The 22,356-nt window shown below is 31.7% G+C and overlaps 1 protein-coding gene across 1 annotated transcript in view; it reads right to left on the bottom strand.

Annotated features, from left to right (window-relative positions):
• The window catches only part of LOC126748508 (transcription factor SUM-1), a 43,211-nt gene extending 21,839 nt beyond the window's left edge, over positions 1 to 21,372 (bottom strand). The window contains exons 1-5 of the mRNA XM_050457787.1: positions 21,082 to 21,372; positions 20,362 to 20,459; positions 20,178 to 20,299; positions 16,430 to 16,612; positions 5,162 to 5,234 (exon numbers count right to left, since the gene is read on the bottom strand). Of these exons, the coding sequence (XP_050313744.1) occupies positions 5,162 to 5,234; positions 16,430 to 16,612; positions 20,178 to 20,299; positions 20,362 to 20,459; positions 21,082 to 21,257 (652 nt within the window). The 5' untranslated portion in view covers positions 21,258 to 21,372. The remainder of the gene's footprint in view (positions 1 to 5,161; positions 5,235 to 16,429; positions 16,613 to 20,177; positions 20,300 to 20,361; positions 20,460 to 21,081) is intronic.
• Between the last annotated feature and the right edge of the window lie 984 nt (positions 21,373 to 22,356).

The raw sequence follows: 22,356 nt of genomic DNA, 5'->3' as shown, positions 1-22,356 counted from the left end.
GTCCCCCCAAAACATCTTCATTTATTGCTACCTCACTTCTTTTTAATATAAGGCAGATTTTAAGACGATCCGATTTCCACGACCATTTAAAGCATAAATGTCAGTTTATAGAGGCAAGGTAAACCAAATAGCCCTCGATTATCCGCAATAAGAAAGAGAATAAAACCACTTCGGGAGCGTAATCGAAAATCTTACCGGAGCGGTAAATCCACCGTGCCTCCCTCCCGCGCGTTTCCGACAGACGGACGGACGAGGTGGAACGTCGAGAAAATAAATGGCCTGGAATAAATCACGGAGTTGTCGTTGTTGGAACTTCTCCGGATTTGTATACGACAGTTTCGGTGGCGAAACTCGAACGTGGCGAATTGGTTATTTAAGGGATGTGGACCGGTAAAAAGTTGCATATGGTTGTTGTTTATGTGTTTGCTTTCGTGAAAAGGGTGAAAAAATTCATGTATATAGCACACATATAGGCCTAAGTTCTGCGCAAGTAGCGTTGGGCGTTTAAGAATTTCACTTATTATATTTAACTTGCCGCGTGATTGCACTGAAAAAAGCTTAATTCAAACAAACAGAATATTTAAAAAATGACAGCTGACAGTTTAGACAGTTGACTTTAATAGTCGCCATGCGCTTCACTGAACATCAAGATGACACAGCCTTGTAAGGATAAGTAATCTTTCGTAACCTTAGGCAGCGTCCATGACGGAGAATTTCTCTTCATATACCAAAAATATATTAAAAACCATTAAGTCACTAAGTTTTGGTTGAGTTGAGTATTGAAACTGTTTAAACTCATTTCCATAGAAGTTTTTAAATAAAAATTATTAGCCTAAGACGGACTTATGTCAACTTTGACAGTTAAAGTGCTGACCGTGACAGTTTTGACGTCCATCTTGAATTGCCACATCAAATTGTAGTTTTCACAGAAGTGTTTGGTGACCTTTTTTATGCGGTTTACTACAAGGGTTATTAAAAAAAATAGGATATAACATGTAAAAGATTATTTAAATTAATAAATTTTCTATAGCAAAGGGCGTAGAAAATAATAAATTCATTCTGCCTGGAAAAAAGTCAACGGTAATTATTTACATATTTTGGAATCTTTTTTAGTGTATTGCTGCCTGACTAATAAACCCAAACGGTTACGTTTTTACAATTGGGCTATATTATTATCATCCTCCTAGAATCACGTGCTGATCTAACTGGATCTCATCCTAGATTTTCATGAAAAATTGAAAAAGCTCTTTAATAGTTCCATTCCCATTCTAAAAATTAAAAATAAACCAAAAAAATCCCCTTGTTATATCCTGGTTCACCAAGAGTCCTAAACTGCAAAAATGTACGATCTCTCCACTTGATTAGGAAATTACTGCATGCCATCGTTTACGGTATTTCTCGACATACCGTTTTATATATCGTCGATTGATAAGGGTCTCACAGCGGGTATATTACATCAGACACATAAATGACTCTTCCAATAGGGCCAGGGAATATTGGAGGATTACCAACGACATCCAGCAAAATAACACTTACCTTACAAATTCAGAAATCCCTCCTTATGACCTAAATTCATATTTTTGCATTATCGCCGAGAGCCTTCAGCATCACTCAAGCCCATCAGTTAATTCAATAAGCCTTCTTTCTGGCACCCCAAGCGAAAACTCGGCTGTCTTTTTTCCTACCAACAAAGATGAGGTTAAAAAAGGACCATGCACTATTAAAATCAAAAACTCCTATTGCGAGGATGGCTTCGCGTGTGGGATTTTCTTCAGTTTGTCAGACACTGTACTAAATGTACCAGATGAAGCAATTAACACTTCTTTGATAATAGGAACTTTGCTGACATGTCTAAAATGAGCAAAGCTGATTCATAAGGCTAAGAGTCTTGATGATCGATCAAATTTTGGATCCATCTAAATAAATGCATATTATTTATATCATAGCAAATGCTTTTAAGCCTCTCAAGACTTATTAAGAAGCTAGTGAAGGCTCGCTTAATCTCTTTTCTAACTTGAAATGACGCCCTGATTTGAATTTAGTTTGGCTTGTAGGAAAACTCAAAAACAATTTATGCCATTTATAATTTTCTCAGTGAGCTTTGTTTCCAGATAAATGGGGGTTGCAATCCGCAGCTGTTTTATCTGTAACCTCTAAAAAGCTTTTGACTACGTTAACCATACAAGATCTTGCTTTGGAAGCTTTCGCATTATAACATAAGAGGAATATTGTTGTCAAGATTTTGTTGTTGGTTCTGCTTCTGATCGTCGACATCAGTTTTTTGGGTTCTAACCGCTCAGATTATGGAGAGAAGTTGTGAAGTATTTCTCAGGGGTCCGTGATTGGGCCTATAGTGTTTCTCCTTTATATCAATGACCTCGCAAGCCTGGGCATACCGGGAAAATTTACCTTATTTGCCGATGATACCACGATTTTCTGGCATTTTTCTGATAGTGAGTTGTTTCTTAAAACTTTAACTACAGACTAAACAACGGTTCGACTCAAAATTTCTTTCTCTTAATACGTAGAAGTCTAAAGTTTTGTGCCTTGAAGGAACACTGAAAGATGTCACCGTTCTGGTTCACAAGTTGCACAATAAACTGCAGGAAGATTTCTTGGGATCATCATTGACGGCAACCTAAAGTTTGATGCTCACTTTATGGAGCTTGCCCGGAGGCTGTCATCTGGATCTTATGCAGCTAGACTGATATGTGCAGAACTTGGGTCTGAGGCCAGTGTACTATGCTTCCATAGAATCACGGCTTCGTTATGGCATCTCTTTTTAGGGTAATGCAAGTGGTTACTTGCTACAATTTCTTTTTATGATACAAAAACGCACCTTAAGATATATATGTTAAGTTTGAACTGCGTGAGTCTTGTAGGGCTTTGTTTAGACAACAAAAAATCCTCACGCTATCTTAGAAACATCTTGACTTATTTATAAAAATCGTACCAATTTTATTGTTCAATTTTCAAGATGTGGAAATCGAATTCAGACCAATTTGCACTTGTAGATACAAGCCAATTCCTACAACAAAACTTATTAAAAGGTCAACAATCTTTGAAGGGCTTAAGATCTATAACGCCCTCCCCCTGTCTTAAAAGAACTACCATCACTAAACCTTTTAAAATTTCCGTTATGTTGTTACTTCTCATGTTCATTTATATTCATTTTTATTATTGTCCTATTGTATTGTTATTTAATTAAAATTAACTTATTTTTGACAACGTAATTAACTTAGCTATTAGCAGTTTAGAATTTAATTGTTTATTTTATTTGATCTACATGCTTTTGTATCTTTTGTTGTATTTTGTGTAGTACTTTATTTCTCTTTGATTTGTTAATAAGATTTTATGCGTTGTAAAATAATGAAGCGATATTTTACTTTAACACCACTTATTGTCAAAGGTAAGATGTTGTGATGTAGAAAATAATTTTAATTGCCTAGAAGAAGAGCACATATTTTTTAGTTTTGACAAATAAACATTTATTGAGACTATCAAAATAATATAAAAAAATTATCAATTTTACTCCAGCCTTATTTTAACATAGTAGGCCCTAAATAAATGCCGCCTCTATCTTCACAATGATATTTTAAAAAGAATCTAAACTAAAACGAAAAGCAATTTTAGTGCCACGATGTTTGGAAATGAGATGTCACACAATGACCGTAATTAATGGTGTTTTTCGATTTTAAATTTCGTGAAGGATCCATAAAACAAAAAAAAAATCCGATTCACGATGAGTGCTCTCTGATGGAGTGGGTTTTAAATCTTTACTGTAAGACATCCTGTAAAAAGACATAAATCCTCGTTGGTCAACTTTTAACATAAGTAATTAGTCATAATATCCAACCTGTGTTGACATACAACACGAAACGATACAGGGCAATCCCATTAGAAGTTTGATCCTAATGGCACATCTGGCACATTCATAGTACTTTGGGCCAAAGAGATCGAGCCTCCTTTACTTGATTTATGACTGGCATCATATTTCGGTCGGATGCAAGTTATAATTAATATAATATTCACAGAAGATTATATGTTGTACGTTATTCCTACATCTATTCATTATGCAGGCAGAAAATTTTTTATTATCACTTTTTTCACAAAAACTTATCATCTATTTATTATCATCTATGGAGAAGTGTAAAGATTGGGGAATTGAAGATTAACCATTGTTAAAAATAATGGCGCTAATATTCTTTTCCTGGCTTATTATAGCTGTTTATAGTCCTTCCGAAAGTTAAAATTTGTAAATGGTTAAATGGAGGCAATTCGCCAGTACAATGTAGGGATTTGTTTTTAAGTAAATTTGAAAATAGACCGATTCCTTTCAAAAAAACCTTAATAAATGTGGTTTCGAATTTTAAGACGTCCTTTTGTCTACAATATTATCATAAATGCCACACTAAAACCTTCTATCGAAAGGGTTTAGGAGCAAGAACGATTGAAGATAGAGATAGTTTCAAGAAGTGGATTCAACACAATCAAGTAGAAGTGTTGAAGAAGAACTGGGTAAGGACTATAAATCTGTTAAACCAGTATTCGTAAAAAACATGGGTACAAAATCTTTCAAATATTAATATAAAACGCCAAGAATTTTTATTAGAATAATGTTTAAATTTTCTTTATGCAATACACAGCATAATAAACATTTTGAAATTTCGATTATAAGTGGGTTGTACACTGATGGATGTAAAGCCTACAACAGAAAAATTATTTAGAAATTAGATTTTAAAATTATTTAGCCTGAATTTTCACGTAATATTTTGAGAAATTTTATTGTAATTAATGCAGTTATCAAGAAAGACAAGCGGTTACTAACGTCGTACTGAAAAACAGCGACGAAGCAGGCGAGCAGCAGAGCGTACGAAAAACATGCCTCTTACTACCTATATATGCGTAATGATCGATTTCCCAACCTGTATATCATCTCATTCGAGGGCGAATATAGTCACTATATAGTGCTTTCATTTCAAAACGATCCACTCTTAATAACTTTCTTAAAAAAAAAAAAAAACACGTCAAATTAGATATATTTATTTATTTATTTTTTTTTTAAGAAAGTTATTAAAGGTGGATTGTTTTGAAATGAAAGCACTGTATACATTTCATTATATTTTATTCCTACTTCCCATTTGTACAAAAAATTGCTTACCATTATGTGGAGAATACTTCGGTTCACTTAATTGCTGTAGTCTATCGCACAAGTACTGTGTCGTAGATGAATTCTGTAAAAAAAAACATATTAAAATTATTTGGAAAATATTACATCCACGTCCTAATGAAAAGTCTTAAAATTAACTCTTGTAGCGAACAAGCCAAAACTACAATCTCTTTGTTTATTTATTAGTTGAAAAAATATTTAAATGTTATAGGATATATAAGTATACATATTTGATTTATGTTAGTACTATGAAAATTAGAAGTAAATATCTAATATATTTAAAAAACATTCTTTTTAACTGCCTGGAAGAAATTCTTGAAAGCCAAAGCCATACTCTTTGATAAAATCACACACCTCAAGTCAGGCGATTGAAGATATTTTATACTAACAAATACTATTTAAGTTAGCCTGGTAATAAAATAAATGAAACCATACATCATGCATTTATGATGTTCGGTCTCTCAGTCGATGCAGCCTAATGGGCTAAAATCCTCTACTTTGAGTATCCCCGGTATACCACAAGGATCTATTATTGGTTCACTTTTATTTACCCTATATTATATGTCTCAGCGTCTATTAAATACTAATCAGTTCATCTATGTGCTGATGATACTCAAATTTATTTCTCATTTCCTCATGACAATCTCTTGGAAGCTAGCGATAGGTTGTCTTACAACCTCAACTCACTCACAAATACCTTAAGCGACCACTGCTTAAGTTTAAACCTAAGTAAATATACGCTCCGTCTTTTTGGTAGGATGCAGTCTAGGGGCACCTTCGAACATAACTCTTCTTGATCTTTGTTCTTCTCATATTTGTGAGTATATTACCCATATTATTAATGAATGTCTAAGAACCAACTATTTTTGTAAATATTGGAAGAAAGCTGTCTTCCGAAAATAAGTAACCCTACAGACTTTTACAGACAGCAATTATGTCTAAGATTTTAGTGCCATATAAATAATCTGGATTTCAAGGTAGCTATAGCTACGACCGCAATGGCAGATGTTGTCGATGATATTTTTCGTGCACCTTGGTATTACTATTACTAAGACGTATTACTAAGACGTTTAATATACTTAATTACGAATAATATAGCATTGCTACATTACATAGGATTTTGAAATGATCGGTCCTCAATAGCAGATCAATGCCCATGCCGCCGCAAAAAATTGCCTATTTTAATATTTTAGTATTAAAACAGTAGCGTAGTATTAAGTTATATCGTGACTTAAAAAGACATAATATATTTAGATGAAATAAATATGCTTTGATACGCATGACCTAGTTAAATGCGGCTGGGTTGATAATTCCACGAATTGTGTTATAAATGCGCCATGCTCAAGAATCAAACGAATGATTATACTTCATGGCGGCAGTACAGAAGCATTTGTTAAAAATGCGTTACTTCTGTCTTCTAAAAATATTTCTCAGCCTTCGGCCGATTACCGTGAAGATATGATTAAGGCATTATTTAAAAAAGGGTTCTCTAATCAGCTTTTACCAAAGATTCCTCCAAAACCAAAAAAATTTTGTGGATACTGTATATTGCCATATAAATTTATGATCTCATAAATTTAATTAAAATTAAGAAAATTCCTGTTCCTAACCAAATTCCATTTCAAAAGGAGTTGTTAAATATAATTAAAGTTTATAACTTACAAAATGAATATATTATTGACAATATTGCTAAAAGTAATGGACACGCTGTTTTAAGATTGCCTCCATATTATTGTGTCTTTAATCCTTAGCAACAACTTTGTTTAAGTTCAACATGTGCACAGGAGCAAGGAGGGTGTTTTGTTGACCAACATATTCATCGATTCTCTGTGGTCAAGTTTACACGCATTTTCAAAAGATAAAATTTTCAGCCATATATAAACACATATAATAATGTTAATTTAACTTATTGATGTTAGATTTTGAATTAAAATTAAAAATTACAAATAGATATATGTTATTATAAGCGAAAAATAACATCCTCAAATGAAAAAAAAAATTACAACTGTCTTGTTCCTAAAACCGCTTCTAAAAAATTTGAAATGGCAACACTGCAGGCAAAAGCTGATGTCATCTTGACAAACGGCTTCGTGTTTACATTCAGCATTTGTGAAGCTCTGTTTTTTCCTTTATTTTTTGGTTAAAAAAGACTCATTTGGGTGTTTTTGTGAACTGTTACGATAGTAAAAACTTGTGCTGTTTGTGCCGTATTATAGGAAAAAGGTGATTTAAGCCGATTTTTTTCACAAGTAAATTACCGTGTTTCACCGGTATTGTCATAACATCGTATCAAAAGCCAACCGTCGTCATAACTGTAGAATAATAAACACTTATTAATAAATCTGTAATAATTATAAAATATTTAATTTTCCTAATAATGCATTTTATTGGATAAGTACCTTTACTCTAATGAAGTACGTTAAAAAACGCATAAAGAGTTCATAAACGGTAATACTGTTTATAATTTAAAGCATAATCTATTATTAATTAATATTATTTATCTCGTAAATATTTTTTGACGACGTCACTGGTAAAGATTACTTGTGTCGGTGGAATCAACAATGCGAGTATCTTATCATATTTTATGAAAAATAATGCTTTATATTTTATTAAAGAGGAATAGTATTATTTTACGCCTGTCAAAATAAGTGACAAATTTTTATGATATTATAAAGTGTGTTTTTTTGCCATTTCTACATAAGGATTTGGCTGATAATCATTTCATCAGAGGTGTTGCAAGCAAACAAAGCCCATAGTTCCACGGCAATGCTAATTCTAGCCTTTCAATGTTCTAAGCTCCAATCCGATTGAATTAGTTAAAATTATAAAAACAGCTTCGAAAGTGTAACACTTCAGCAACCTCTAGTGCGGTAGCTATTGGCAACATACGCCAAGCTATTCGAACGTGATGTATGGAAAAATTGTGTAGAATACGTAATTAAAGCAGAAAGCGAATATACGGTTTTACCATCCATACCCCAAATAATAATTTGGCCTGACGGTAATGGTTCTTGTTCTGAAAAGAGTCTTTTAGGATACTTAATATTGGTAAGTATATATATGTAAATCTTTTATAATAATATAATAGGTGAATCTTTAAACCACATTGTATTTTAATTGAAACTTCATATCCGGAGAATGATCTTTATCTTAAAAATACCTGATTATTTGGATGGCTAACCTAAAATATTGTATAACGTTAAAACCATAACCCATGTACTATCGTGCCGAAAAAAACTGGGACAGCAAAATCTCGTAAATCTCTTGGTCTATTAGAATAATTTATTTTGATGTTGTCAAAGTTAATGTAATTTTTGTGACAGTCGTGTCAACAAAATCGTTTTTTCAAAATGCCTGCATTATCTCCTCAAGAAAAAGTAAATATACACTCGTCTTATGGATGGGGTTCCTATAAGAAGAGTCGCAGAAAAATTGGGCATTAGTAAAAATACCGTTTCCTTAGCTAAGGCAAAATTTGCAGAACATGGAGCTATTGTAAGATATCCAGGTTCTGGTCGACCAACAATTTCAAACGAGATCCGCGCAAAATCCGCGTTTACAGGCCTTCTAATACCAGATATGATGAAAGATATACACATAAGACTAATCAAAGTGGACGTTTTAATATAAACGTTTGGGACTGGATTAGTTTTAGAGGACCACGCGTTTGTCAAATAGTGCAAGGAAGGCTTAATGCCTTAGGATATTGTAATATCCTGAACAATGTTATGATGCCATCGGTTGATGTAGTCTATGGACTTTTAGATTTTATCTTCCAACATGATAATGCTCCTATAGATACAGCTCGTATAGTTCAAAACTATCTAGATGAAAGACGAATTCAAGTTTTACCGTGGCCCTCGATATCAACCCAATTGAAAACGTTTGGGGTAAAATAGCAAAATATATGTATAAAGATAACTTTAGGTTAACAAGATAACTTTAGGTCTAGAAATAAGAATGAATTACGCCTAAAGATAGATGACGCATGGGACCAAATAACCGAAGAATATGCCAGAAACTTAATTTTAAGTATGCCACGAGGATTGCAAGCTGTAATTGATAACGACGGTGCGCTTACAAAGTATTAATAATTTTTTATTCCATATTATCAATAAAGAAATATTAGTTAGTTTTGGTTTATTTATAAAATGTGTTCCAAATAAAAATAAATATCGAAAAATAAAAAAATTTTGTATCAATATTATTATTTAAATATGGAATTATTTAGAGTCCAAAAATTCATAATGCGTAAATATGCATACCATATCCCAAGAATGCGATTTACTATAATAGACTAGGAGATAATTCCCTACCTAAATTTTAATGTCCCAGTTTTTTTTTCGGCACGATGGTACAAGCCTTACAACAATACATTATAATAATATTAATTCTAAATCTGTTAAACCAAAAAACAGATCTAGAATTGATAAAAATTTCATCAGATCAAAGCAATCAAAGTTAATTTTGTTAGTAAAATTATTATAAAAAAATTAATTGAAAATATTAACATTTTTTTATTATATTATCCAGCCGCTTTATTTTAATAATTTAATTTAACAACGGCACGGCACGCCCCTGACGGCGGCAGAGTTCAATACATTTTTTATAGAGCTTAATATTTCACTCCTTCAAGTAAGAATAAAAGGACTATATACTAATTAGGTTTATAAAGTCTCTAAACTTCGGTGGCTAATTCCATATACATTGCATTTTTTTCTTGGTTTGAACATTAGAGTCGTTAGGTATTGATATATGAGATAGGTAATTTGTTTAATTTTAAAATTAATTAGAAAACGATGTCTGGTCTATAATTTGTCGTGGCGATTCGAGATGGGCGCTAAAAGTAACATACCGAGGAAAGGTCAAAAGTGTTCAGCTACTTGAAGTGATAATGACCAATATATAATTTGTAAATCGTTAAATATGTTATGGTAAAGTATGGAAGGCTAGTTCCTATTTATTGTGAAAACTCAATATATACGGAAATCCATCACTCGCAAAACGTTTGCTGACAGTAAACAAGTCGAATATTAACGACGAAATGGCAAGAAAAAAAACTAAAAAAAAGCCATATTTACGAGGCAATTTGTTGTTTTGGCCGTTATTTAACGGTTTTACTAAATATTCATCGGTGTCGGTGACGTGTCCTGTCAGCGATCCATGCCGCCTCGTGTAACCGGCAATTTTCTCCAGACCGTTAATTATTTCGTGAATCAACGCGGGCCGCTTAATTTTCCAAGCCCGCTTGGATCCGAGTAGTAAACAAGGAAATATCTTTGTCATCCAGAAACCTGGATGTACGCGAAATTGTTTGAGAGAAGGTTTTATAGGTGGGCTTGCACGCTTTGTCGGTTTATGGAAATTTCTCGGGTAAGAATTGAAATTTGCATAAGTATGCACTTTGGATCATATTCTGGTGCAAAAAAATTTAAATTCACATGAATTTTTAATCTTTTGTGCTGTTATAAATGATTTTGTTAAATTTCTGTTGTATATTTTAGTTAATTTTATTATTTCAGTCAGTGAGCCACCATTTCACTTTAACATATTGTAACGGAATTCCAGAATACACTCATTTTTTCGAACTCATTTACTCCAGTAATATTCTTTTATGTCCGGAACACACTCTTTGTATTGACAACGCCAAAATTTCTACCTGACTCGCGTTGACTATCGTTTAATTGTTTCCAAGTGGTGTTAGGTAAACAACGAAACTACTTAAAATATAACGCGGTCGCTTTTAAAGACTCATGGAAAAATATGAAAATGCCTAGAAGTTTCTACATTGTGCTTGCCGATGAGATCTTTTTAAGAGAATACTGACACTCAAAGCAAGCAATTTTTTTTTTATTCCATGCAATTAAAAAAGCACTTCTTAGACCTCATTTTAATTAATTAAACAACAATCTCTGAATCTGGTCATTTAAAACTATAAGGTGATAACCAAAAATTGGTTAAGAAAAATAATATTTCAATTGACTGAATAAGTAATTATTTATTGTCTTGATTGTCTGGAAAAAAACGACTATCCAAAATTAACTCAATTGCCTGGAAGTGATTTTACTTTTCGTCGAGGCAGTTCAAATATTCATATCCATCTGTCTACTTGACGTATATTTTAATCGACGTTCTTTGAGTATGGTTGCTTGAAACCATTAGGTTTGAACCAAAATTAGAGAAATAGTATGGAAGCAAATTGTAATGGAGGGTGACGAAAAAAGTACAAAAGGAAGCTTAGAAATGACCAAAAGTATTTTTTATAAACGGATACTCTTGGAAAATCTTAGAAACCACATGTCACAAATCACACGTGATAAAATGCAATATGTTATTCATAGTCAGTTCTTAGTTCCAGCAATCTAAAAAAAACTTTGGGTCTGGAATCTTTTCCGGCTTGGCATAATTAATTTTTTTTATTTAAAATATGAATTCTGCAAACAGGTTTTAAAATTTTATTTTGCTACTTGTACTTAAGTTGAAATATGAAAATATTTTAACTTGAAGTAGCAAAATAAAATCAAGTAGCAATTAAAAATAAGTAGCATGAATTATAAATGTCATGGTTATTGTCAGGGTTGATGTTCTTGTCAGTTACTTTGATAAAAATTTAAACTCACACGCTTAGTAACGTTATGTATTCCTTTATTGCGTTCTTATTACGTTAGTGTTAAGTTTAGTCAAGGAGACTAAAGGTATATATCCAGTCTCCTTGTTTTCAGTGTTTATTATTTAGTTATCATTTTAATTTAAAGTGCCTAAACATAATCTTTTTTCTCAGAAACAAGTGTAAGGCGTATGGCTGGAAGAACTGTAATTAATAAGTCATCAGTATTAAGAAATTTTTAATCGCGAACATCTTTATCCATATCATTTTATTCCTACAAAATACTTTGGATGCAGGTTTTCCAGCAAAACGAGATTTCGCTTGCTATATCCAGGTTCAACAAAATCAAGATCAATCTTTATAAATAAAATTATGTGTACGGATAAAGCGATTTTTACCCGAAGGTGGATTTTTAATATTCGAAACAAGCATTCATGGGATATTGCAAATTCAAATCTCATGACTGAAAGACACTTTCAACTTACATTTAAAATACATATTTGGTGTGTCCTTTTTTTGAAACCACAAACAATCTCTAAATCTAAATGGACAAACCAAGCTTAAGTCGAAGATTTTGTCCCGCACGAAGTGCAGACTTTAACTCAATAGATTTTTGCATATGGGGCTCCATGAAATCAATTGTTTACGAAAATACGATAGACAGAAGAGAGCAATTAAAAACTCAAAATGCTGAAGAGTCATTTAGAAATGAGCCATATTTCTTTCTTTCTCTTAACATTTTTTCTTAAGATTCGATCTTTCAGTAATGTAATTTTAAAATGGATCGAGACAAATGGAGCTTATGTTGAACATGTATATTCAGCAATTTAAATAGTTCATGAATGTGATTTTGTAAGGTGCATTAAAAACTTTAAATGTTTAAAGAGCGAATCGTATCGAGATTTTTGAAGTACATCTTTTTTTAAGCAAAAAGGTTTGCCCAATGCATATTTTACATAAAAAATTAAATTATGCATAAAGTCCAAAAAAATAACGGAAAAAAAATAAAAATGTGCTAGTGAAGACATAATTAAAAGAAAGATTAACTTTAAGATGTTGTTAAAAACGAAGTATAAATTTTAAATTTATGGCCAAAATTAAAAAAAAAATACATAAAACTACAAAAACTTACTAAAAAATACAAAAGTATATTACCTTGTATCTTGGTTGTTTTTGACTGTCGGATTAAGAAAATGTAACTTAGCCTCATTGTTTTTTCAAGTAACCTGCTGTTAAATTATTCATCGTTATTTAGGAAACACTCTATAATAATCTTAAAATACCTGGAATCAAATAAAAAATTACTGCTAATCTTGAAAGCTTATCAAGTGAATAACTTGAAGGAATAAAAAGTAACTATAAGATCGAAATGATTCCAGCTATGTGAAAAGAAACTGCCCTAAAGAAATAATAAATACCTGATAGAATAGCTACCTCTAAGTTGCCAAATTTCAAATACTTTCTTATACTTTTCCTATAATCCATTTATGCATTTCGTGGAGGACCACCATATTGACATATATTAAGGGTAAAGGTCTTCTAGTCCATCTTCGACTAAGTGTCGGAATGCTTCCTGGGGCTCTCCAATAAATACATTGTGTCTTAGAGTGCAATAGTAAATAAGTGCAACATTGCCTTGGCTCTATTCCAAGCAGACAACCTCAGAGAGCGGACTGGATTAATATCAAGTACCAGCAGAAATTAAATTCCGCAACTCTAGATTTATATGAGTATTAATAGCCGGAAAATTTATGCCGGCATGTCGCCGATTTCTTGTTTCCTTGCTTGTTATTTCTATTTGTAGGTATATCTTATAATACGTGCGGTTCCGTGCAGATGGCTGTGACGGTGGACAAAAAAATGGCTTCGTCGCATCCATTATCCCCTGGAGAATTTGGAACTTAATAAATTTTACGATTTTCTCGAAATATCTTTGATAAAACTTTTTCTTTTTAACTAACGGTCCTCGGACGTAAAGGGAATAAGATCGTAACTGGGCAAGAAATAACTACACCTTGGGGAATACTGAAAGAACATGACGACTGTAGGAAAGTTCCATTGGATTTTCAGTAAAATGCAATTTCCTTCTTTAAATTTGGTTGTTTTGATTTTATATATATCGGACTTTGTGTTCTTCTTTAAAAAGTTGCAATGATTGAACTTAATACATGAAAAGTTTTTTTTAAAATGACCTTTGTAAGAAAACCTTTGATTAAATTAACATAACGTCACGTGATTAAATACATGACATTTGCCTGCCAAAATTAGACTCTTCCCACAATTTGACGTGGCAAATCAAGATGGTTGCTAAAAATTACATACCAGGAGAAAGTCAGTTATTTAATGGGCAGCATAAATTTTTTTAATAACTCCTTGTATGCACTAATTTCGAGCAATTATTTCTTAATTTAGTCATCTTGATATAATTCGCTGCATATATAAAACTAACAATTTATATTCACTTTATGCAGTGAAAATTTGTAATTTATAAACTCTGAAAATTTTTTAAATATAGCGTGAGAATGAACAAAAATGGGGGGTGCAGAGGCTTATTATTACTACGAAAGGACGGGGCAAATAATAAAGTTCTCGCAGCATTTTACTCGGCGAAACAATAAAACTAATCTGTGAGGTTTAGAGCTTTTTTCAGAGCTGAAGAATAATTTTAAAAGTTTTTATTGCGACTCAGGTTTGTCACTTTGATTCTAAAAGGTATATAGCTGACACTGGATGCGTCTTATGTGGTGTAGGTATAGATAACAACTCTATAATAAATTCAGTTAATTTTTTATTATACACGTAGCAAACAATGTTTTATATAAAATTATTCTTTATTGGGCTCCCTAAAATTAACACATGGAGAGCATGTGTACTGCGGTGGTACTACATATTAAGTTCAATATGTCAAGATTTGTAATTAATTCCAGTGTGGCATCATCAGGCAAATTATTGCCTGATAATGTTTTTTAACCTCCTGCTGACAGAGGTTTTAAAAAACTTACGTTTAAAGACATTAGGATTACATTTTTTTTTTGAGAAATGTACATGGCCATGTGTAGATTTATACAGGCTAGTTCAAAAAAAAATGTACGCCCATTTTCAGCTTTATTTTCTTCATTAAAAATATGAAAATTAATTGCATATTTAAAGAAAACATAGTTTTGGCATCCAATAATCTTAGGGTAAAAGTGGTAATATACTTACAAAAACCTTAATAAATTTCTTGTTTGGAATATAAGAAATCCAAAAAATGAGATTCCAACGAGGATAAACAAATTAAAAAATTAGTATTGGCATTCAATAGTACAAAGATTTAAGAGGTAAGACAAAAGTTAAAATAATTTTGTATAGTTTGTATCCATTATCCCCTACATTATTATAGTAGTTGTATAGTTTTTACTAAATTTATTAATTTAATTGATTTATTTCAATTTATTAATTACAAAAATCAAATGAAATATAAGTACAGACATTTACATAATAATAACTGGCAACTATAAAGAATAACTATAAGTGCAACAATATGAACAATTATAAATAATTAATGATTTGGAAATGAACAAAAAAAGTTATAGCAAAAATAAAAAACCACAAAATGATAAAAATGTAAAACTACTATTGATGTTGGCATTGAATGGTACATTTTCTAAAACACCAGGGAGAAATAAAAAAAATCATTTAATGTTTTATAAAATGTGAGTTAATCCGAACGGGAGGACTCTTCTAAAGACAATCAATATTAAATATAGCCTTTATTATTTTATAAATAATATGAAAATTCTGATAAATGTCAATGCCAGCCTTGAAAGCGAGGAAATGAAGAAACGTTTTTTGAATGTCTTTAACTGTTTCCACGTGGTTAGAATAAAAAGGCAAATGCGAAGGCTAGAACGAAAATTGAACAGTAAAGCATCTTGAATCAAATGACAGACAAGTTACCAGAGTACGAAGATTACGCATACTTCAGTCTCAATCTTATTATAATGAGGCGCAAATGTCAATTTATTACCTAGTAACACACCCAAGGCTCTAACGGTAGTAAGAAATTCAAGAACTAGACCATTTATTGACAACCACTAATCTCAGAGAATGACCAAATGAAATGCTTAAGCATTTATGATATTTTTAATATCAAGCTCCAAACATTCTTATTGAATGAATGAATGCTCCATTATTTATTGAATGAATAACATAGGTTCTGAGCTACACCGAAAAAGACCTGAATTTATTCAGAAATGATATTATTTAATACGCGCTAATTGAATACAATTCGACAAAAAATCCACCCAATCAGTTTAATCTGTCCAAATCAGTAAAATCAGTCACACGCAACATCTGAATGAGATGTCCATGTTTTTCTCTGTCAAACGCCTTCGAGAAGTAAGTGTAAATACGTGTGTTGGTCGTGCATTTTTTAAACACCTTGTATAGTTCGAAGAATTCATCCATTTTCCCATATATGCTGGTCTTACGTTTTTATAAAAGGCAAAAACACAAAATCTACAGCATCACAGAAACATTTAATAAAAAGAAAAAGGTTATATGTTTCGCCCGACCAGAGCATCATCAGACCATAACATACACAAAACACCTAACAGATATGTTATATATTATATGTTATAAAACCTTGTATATATTTTATACGTACTTACCACGTATTCACTCCTAGTAATACCACTTCCAGTATGCCTGTCGGTGCTGCCCTTTGATCCTTGCAAAATCTCCTCTAAATATTCAATATATTCAATAGCACTCCTCAATATTTCAACTTTCGGTAATCTTTGGCCCGGATTGTTACAGGTTCGTCTCTTCAGTAACTCGAACGCTTCGTTCACCTAAAAATTATTGCCCTTTTGAAAATAGCTACGTATTACAATAAGAATAAATGTAAATTGGCAAAGCCGGTTGTTTTGACTTTGCTTAATTACGATTATTTCTCATAAAATGTGTCACATTTACACAGAGAGAGAGGCTTAATTATGAAAAATATGCGCAGATTACTCGCTAATGAGATGCAGTCGGATGGGTTGCCAATGGAATTTCTTTTTTATTGTCTGTTATTGCGATTATAAAGTACATGCGTCTTATTTGTATAAAAAATTAAATATTTTAGAAAAAAAAATTTAAGGTAATTTGCAGGTGGTCCTCAACGGTTTTAAAGAAAAATGGATTTTTTAATTCCATGTTTTTACTGTTAATTTTGCCAGTGGTAATAATATTGAATTTCTTAAATTTTTTTGGATTTCTTACACCAACTTAAAATCGAGAAATGATTTCGGACTTCAAACCTTAATTTCTCATAAGACAATGTGTTTAACAAAGAGTGTTTTACAAGTCAGTCTTTAGTGGTTTAGTCTCAGTCACAATAGGATCGAATAATGGAAACTTTATTTAGATTCTGGAAAAATAATTTGAAAAAGTAAAAAATAAGATTTCATTCATTTCAATTTATTTGAAGTTCATGAAATCCTTGATACTGAAAATATTTTTAACTTCCAACACGGGTCCGAATATATTAAAACATATTAAATTTTTGATGTTTATGTTTATTTTTTTAATGTATTTTTTATGTTATAATTAGAGAATTTTCCAAAATAAATAATTTTACTCCAAACCTACTATAAATAATAAATTATTATTACATTTTATTATCATATAAATTAGTTATGTTTTCATTTTTGATTCAAATTTTAATTAATAACTCGTTGCCCGTATATTTTTCGACTTCTGGTTACATAGAAAAATAAAATATTGACATTTTCTCATAAAGTCAAAAAAATTGTTTTATTTGGTTCTTAAGCCGTCGTCTTATACAAATTTTGCAAACAAAAAACTTTTATGCTTTACATAAAAAAACTATATTTTCCTATCCGAGTAAGAGATAATATTCGGGAAATATTCGACGAATTTAAGAATATTCTAGTAGTCGTCAAACTGTATATTGAAATACTAAAAAATTGTCTGAAAGCTGAAATTTTTTGTAAGTTGATTATATAGATGTTACACGAACTAAATCTGAAGATTCGTCATCCAAGGAGTGGGGCTTTTTTTAGGGAATGTTTGTGGGTTGATCTAAGATTGGTTTTATACCATTGGACTTACAGCTTTAATTTACTTACAATTATATTTAAAATTTTCAGAAAAATGAGCTGCATTTTGTTTCACGGGGTCGTAGTGGTGAATTTAAGGGGTGAAAAAAGGGGATAAACCTTCGAAAAAACAGTTTTTATTCTATAACTTGTCAGGAAAAAATTCATACAATTTTCGTTGAAATAGCAAAGTTGTAGCTCTTGAAAAGATGCGTGGACCATACCATACTTATTAAGATGTAGTGGTGTAGGGACTGCTGATCTTCGTATCATTTTAAACTAATATTAAAATCAAACTGCCAAAGTAAGAATTAAAAATAATTCAAATGTTTCAATGTTGAAAAATAGTATGACAGGGGTGTCACCTTGTCACCTCTACTCGAAGGAAATATTTAAAAAATCACTGGACGACTCAAAGATGGCGTTATTATTATCATATATCATTATGGCGAGTAGGTGCAGATAAGATGTTTTAAATATATGAAATGTAACTACAATTTAAATTTCATACAGTACCTAATATGTTTACTGCAGCGTCATCATCAGCTGATTGAAGATGAATATTGAAATACATGAAATGCCTTTAAACTCAGACAGATTCTCCACTCACAATTGTTTTACAGTAAGTTCAATCAAAAGCGAGCAACCATGATAGAGCAAGAAATAAATCCGAAGACTCTGAAAAAGCGCCAAATGCTCTACCTTTAGATAGTGCAGAAATAAGTAAGCGTTGTTTATATTCACGATTATTCCAGTACATTCATGATCCTTGTTTTCACCGATGTGAGTGCAGGTACTTCTGAACCTATTAATTTTAATGTCGAAGTTTCATTGTGATTTCAAATGCAAAAATCTTATGGAATTCTTATTTCATAAAATGTTATTCGCTGCATCTCATAAATGAAATTGGCTTTTGCGTGAATGTGAATGACATGAAATTCTTTATTTTTGATCGATCATTTGCTGCAGCTAGGAAAAGAGAATGGTCTTCTCTGAGAAGTTCAGTTCAAACATAACATGTAATTCTCATTCAATAGTAAATTTGTTGCCGCGGCTGAAGACTAAGAATGACTTTCTACCGGTGTTATCTTAAAAACATTACATTGGTTCTTTTATAATCAAACTATTGCTGCAGGTATCAAGAAATTAATCATTCATTGCTGCTTTTTAGTAATATATTTAATATTAATTATATATTTAATATTTTATATTTTTATACGGCGAAGAATTATCTGTTGAGTAATAATATAATACTTGACGCGTATTTTGAAGAGCTTTTTTGAGACTCTGATATTTGGATATACTTTTACAAAAATGTTGCCTGATTAATAAGTCAAAAAAACTCTTTATTGAAATGCGTTCCCCACTTTTCCATATTATCATTTTTGAGATACAAGTGACAAAAATATAGTTTATAATTTATATATTTAAAAAAAATAACAAGCTTCATTTCACATATTTAAAAAAAATTTGCTGAACCTATTCATTTGAAGTTTTGAGAGAGAAAAAAATTTTTTTGAGTCTGAAATTCTCTACTTCTATAGGCGTTATCGATCACCAGACGCTTTTCAAAAGCTACAACTTTACCATTTGAACGAAAATTGCATAGAATTTCTTTTATTTCTTTCCTAAGTTTATCCCATTTTTCACCCATTAAATCTACCCCTACGACTTTGAGCCCGAGAAGTAAAATTCAGCTTCGATTATTCAGAAAATTTTAAACATAAGATCAAAGCTGTAGGTCTTACAGTATGACAGCAATACACGACATACACCAATCATCCCCCAAGAAAGGACCCACTCCTAGGATGACGAAAATTCAAATTTAATATTATAAACTGACAAAAAATTAACCTCCGATCAAATTTTTCCTTTATGATATTTTCCCTCTACACTTTGACTGTACTATAGTACTATTAAATTACGATTTTAATTATAATTTGATAATATCTAAAAATATATTGAACCATAATTTTAATTTATTTAAGATTAGCGAAAGATGTTTGACAAATAAGAATCCAATATTTCAAGTACTTATGTACTTAGCAGGGCATCTAGCTATAAGGTCTGATGCTTTATTGGCGAAACATGTAACCTTCGTGACATATAAAGAGATGTTTTGAGACTGAGACTTATTTTTTCTCTTGTTACGTAGGTCTCTTTGAGATAATGGACGAGTTCTTTCAATGTCATAATTGCCATTTATGTCCAATAGTAGTTAAAAACGGAGAAGGTACTGAAGAATATCACCTTCTTTATCGGGACCATTATATAGAAAATTTTTGTCAATTATTATAAAAATTGTTCTTACTTTTCGTAATCGTCTTCTTTCACGTAAGGTGGCAGCTTTCCGTCGATCGATGGCAACTGATTTCTTTTTACACGCTTTGCATGCCCACGTAAGGCATTTTCTTGGACCATTTATGGAACATCCTATGAAACGACATTTATGAAACACTAGAACGTTTAATATTGAAATTTGTCTTATAGTTTACCTGCATTTTGTGGTTCCAACACGTGATTTAGTTCTTTTTCATCGTCGCTTTCTATTGAGCTTTCTGCGCTTACGTAGCCTGTATCACCTGAAGAGGATCTGGAATTAGACGTATATATGTATAGGTATACAATTGATGAAAATACTAATTTTTGCTTTTGAATAAGAACCAAAAAAAATAAAAAATCTTTAAAGTGAATAAAGGATATTCACCACAAAACTTGAAGTTTTTCAAAAACCACGTAGTGTCAAGTAATAATATGAACATTACAATACTAATAAAGTATTTTTTTTAAATATTTATTAAGCTTTTTATACAAATGAAACTAAAGTTTTTACGATATCAGACTTTAAAATCTCTCTTTTCCAGTAAAGTCGCTTTATTGCAGAGCTCTAACCTCGAGAAAGATTGGATACTTATTGCCCATCGACTAAATAAATACTTAATTATTTTAGAATTATTCCATTAAAAACTTTTTTAGGCCCTGAAAAGGATTGGAATAAATAATGCAGATATTAGACTTTAGAGACTATAGAGACTCCCTTATCGATTGAAGTTATCATAGAATTAAAGTCACCTCAGGATAAATTACGATTTCTCAGAAACTACTCATCATACACTAATTAAAGAAACACCAGAGAGAGAGAGACTTTTCTCTAAAAACTTAATGGTGCCTTCAAAAGAATTGAAATAAGCACTTCCTTAACTAGGTCAACTCACCCGGCATTCTTATTATCATCATCACTAACACTTTCTTTCTTAGGAACATCATCACTAACACACTTCTTCCCAACACTTACTTCTCTATCGTACCGTCCACAATTCCCATCTAACCTGTCACTTTTATAATTGCAATTAGGCCGGTATTGCTGATAAAAGTTATGAAAATAGTTCATTTTCGTATATATACTTGCGATATAACGTCACCCAGTATCGATATAGTACCGGTATAGTCAAAAACGCCACTAATACTAATATCCAGCGAGTATATTGTGTATTATTAAAGGAGTATATGTCCCGAGGATGCATCCCGTTTCTATCCTGCTCTGACTTATGTGAGAGGGCGGAGCCCGGGGCGAAAAGTGGGACGGGCGAAGCTTAGCAATGCAACGTGTTTATGGAGTAAACTTGACTTAAGTGCGTTTGTAGGCTCGAATGGGATAACGACAAGGATTTTTTGGGGATGAGATGGGATTTTTGTATACATTTTTGAAATAGTCACATCGGTATTTGTATCTAACGAAATCATCAAAAGCAGCTTTATAAATTAATCCGGCTCGAAGGACCAATTAGGGACTTTTACTTTAATCATTGAAGAGAGTATTAGTTGTGATGTAATCGGTAAGCACATGACGTCATGCATCCAAATTCAACTGGAAAAATTTGGATGTGTCATGAGGTCTACCTCGACCATGTGATTACGGTAAAACTCTGACAGAATATCATTTCACGTGAGTGAAAATATTCTACGAAAAACTTATTGCGACGTTGCCAATATGTCTATAATTGTCGAAGTTTCAACTACTTCTTATATTATTAAAGGCTCTCAGGAGCTATTAAAGAGCCCCCAAAGATTAAATTTATTAATTTGGTCTATATTTAATCCAGTTTTATGACGCTCTTAACTAAAAATTTACATGATCAGGCGCACCGCGACAAACTATTAAAATTGATGGGTTTTGAGCAGGTGAAGTTAAAAGCGGTCTTAAATCTTTGTAAACACGTGCTTAAAAGAGACATCAAGAAGCTCTTAAAAGTTTAGGATGTTGGCTAATATAGCGCGGATACAGATAAAAGAAAAATGCCGCGTATATTGTTAAATGCAGGGGAATTATTGAGTTTTTTTATTAAACTTGTTCAGGGTTTTTTGGAATTTTAAAATATGAAAATAACGACCCCACACATCTATTAGCAAGAAAGGCAGATTCGCTCAAAGGTTGTGAAAAAAAAATCAATTACTGTACAATTACTGTAAACTACAACTACAACACTACA

This window comes from Anthonomus grandis, chromosome 2 (assembly GCF_022605725.1).
Source record: "Anthonomus grandis grandis chromosome 2, icAntGran1.3, whole genome shotgun sequence".
Taxonomy (NCBI): domain Eukaryota; kingdom Metazoa; phylum Arthropoda; class Insecta; order Coleoptera; family Curculionidae; genus Anthonomus; species Anthonomus grandis.
The sequence above is the reverse complement of the archived record's forward strand: the minus strand, read 5'-3'. Positions and strand labels throughout refer to the sequence as shown.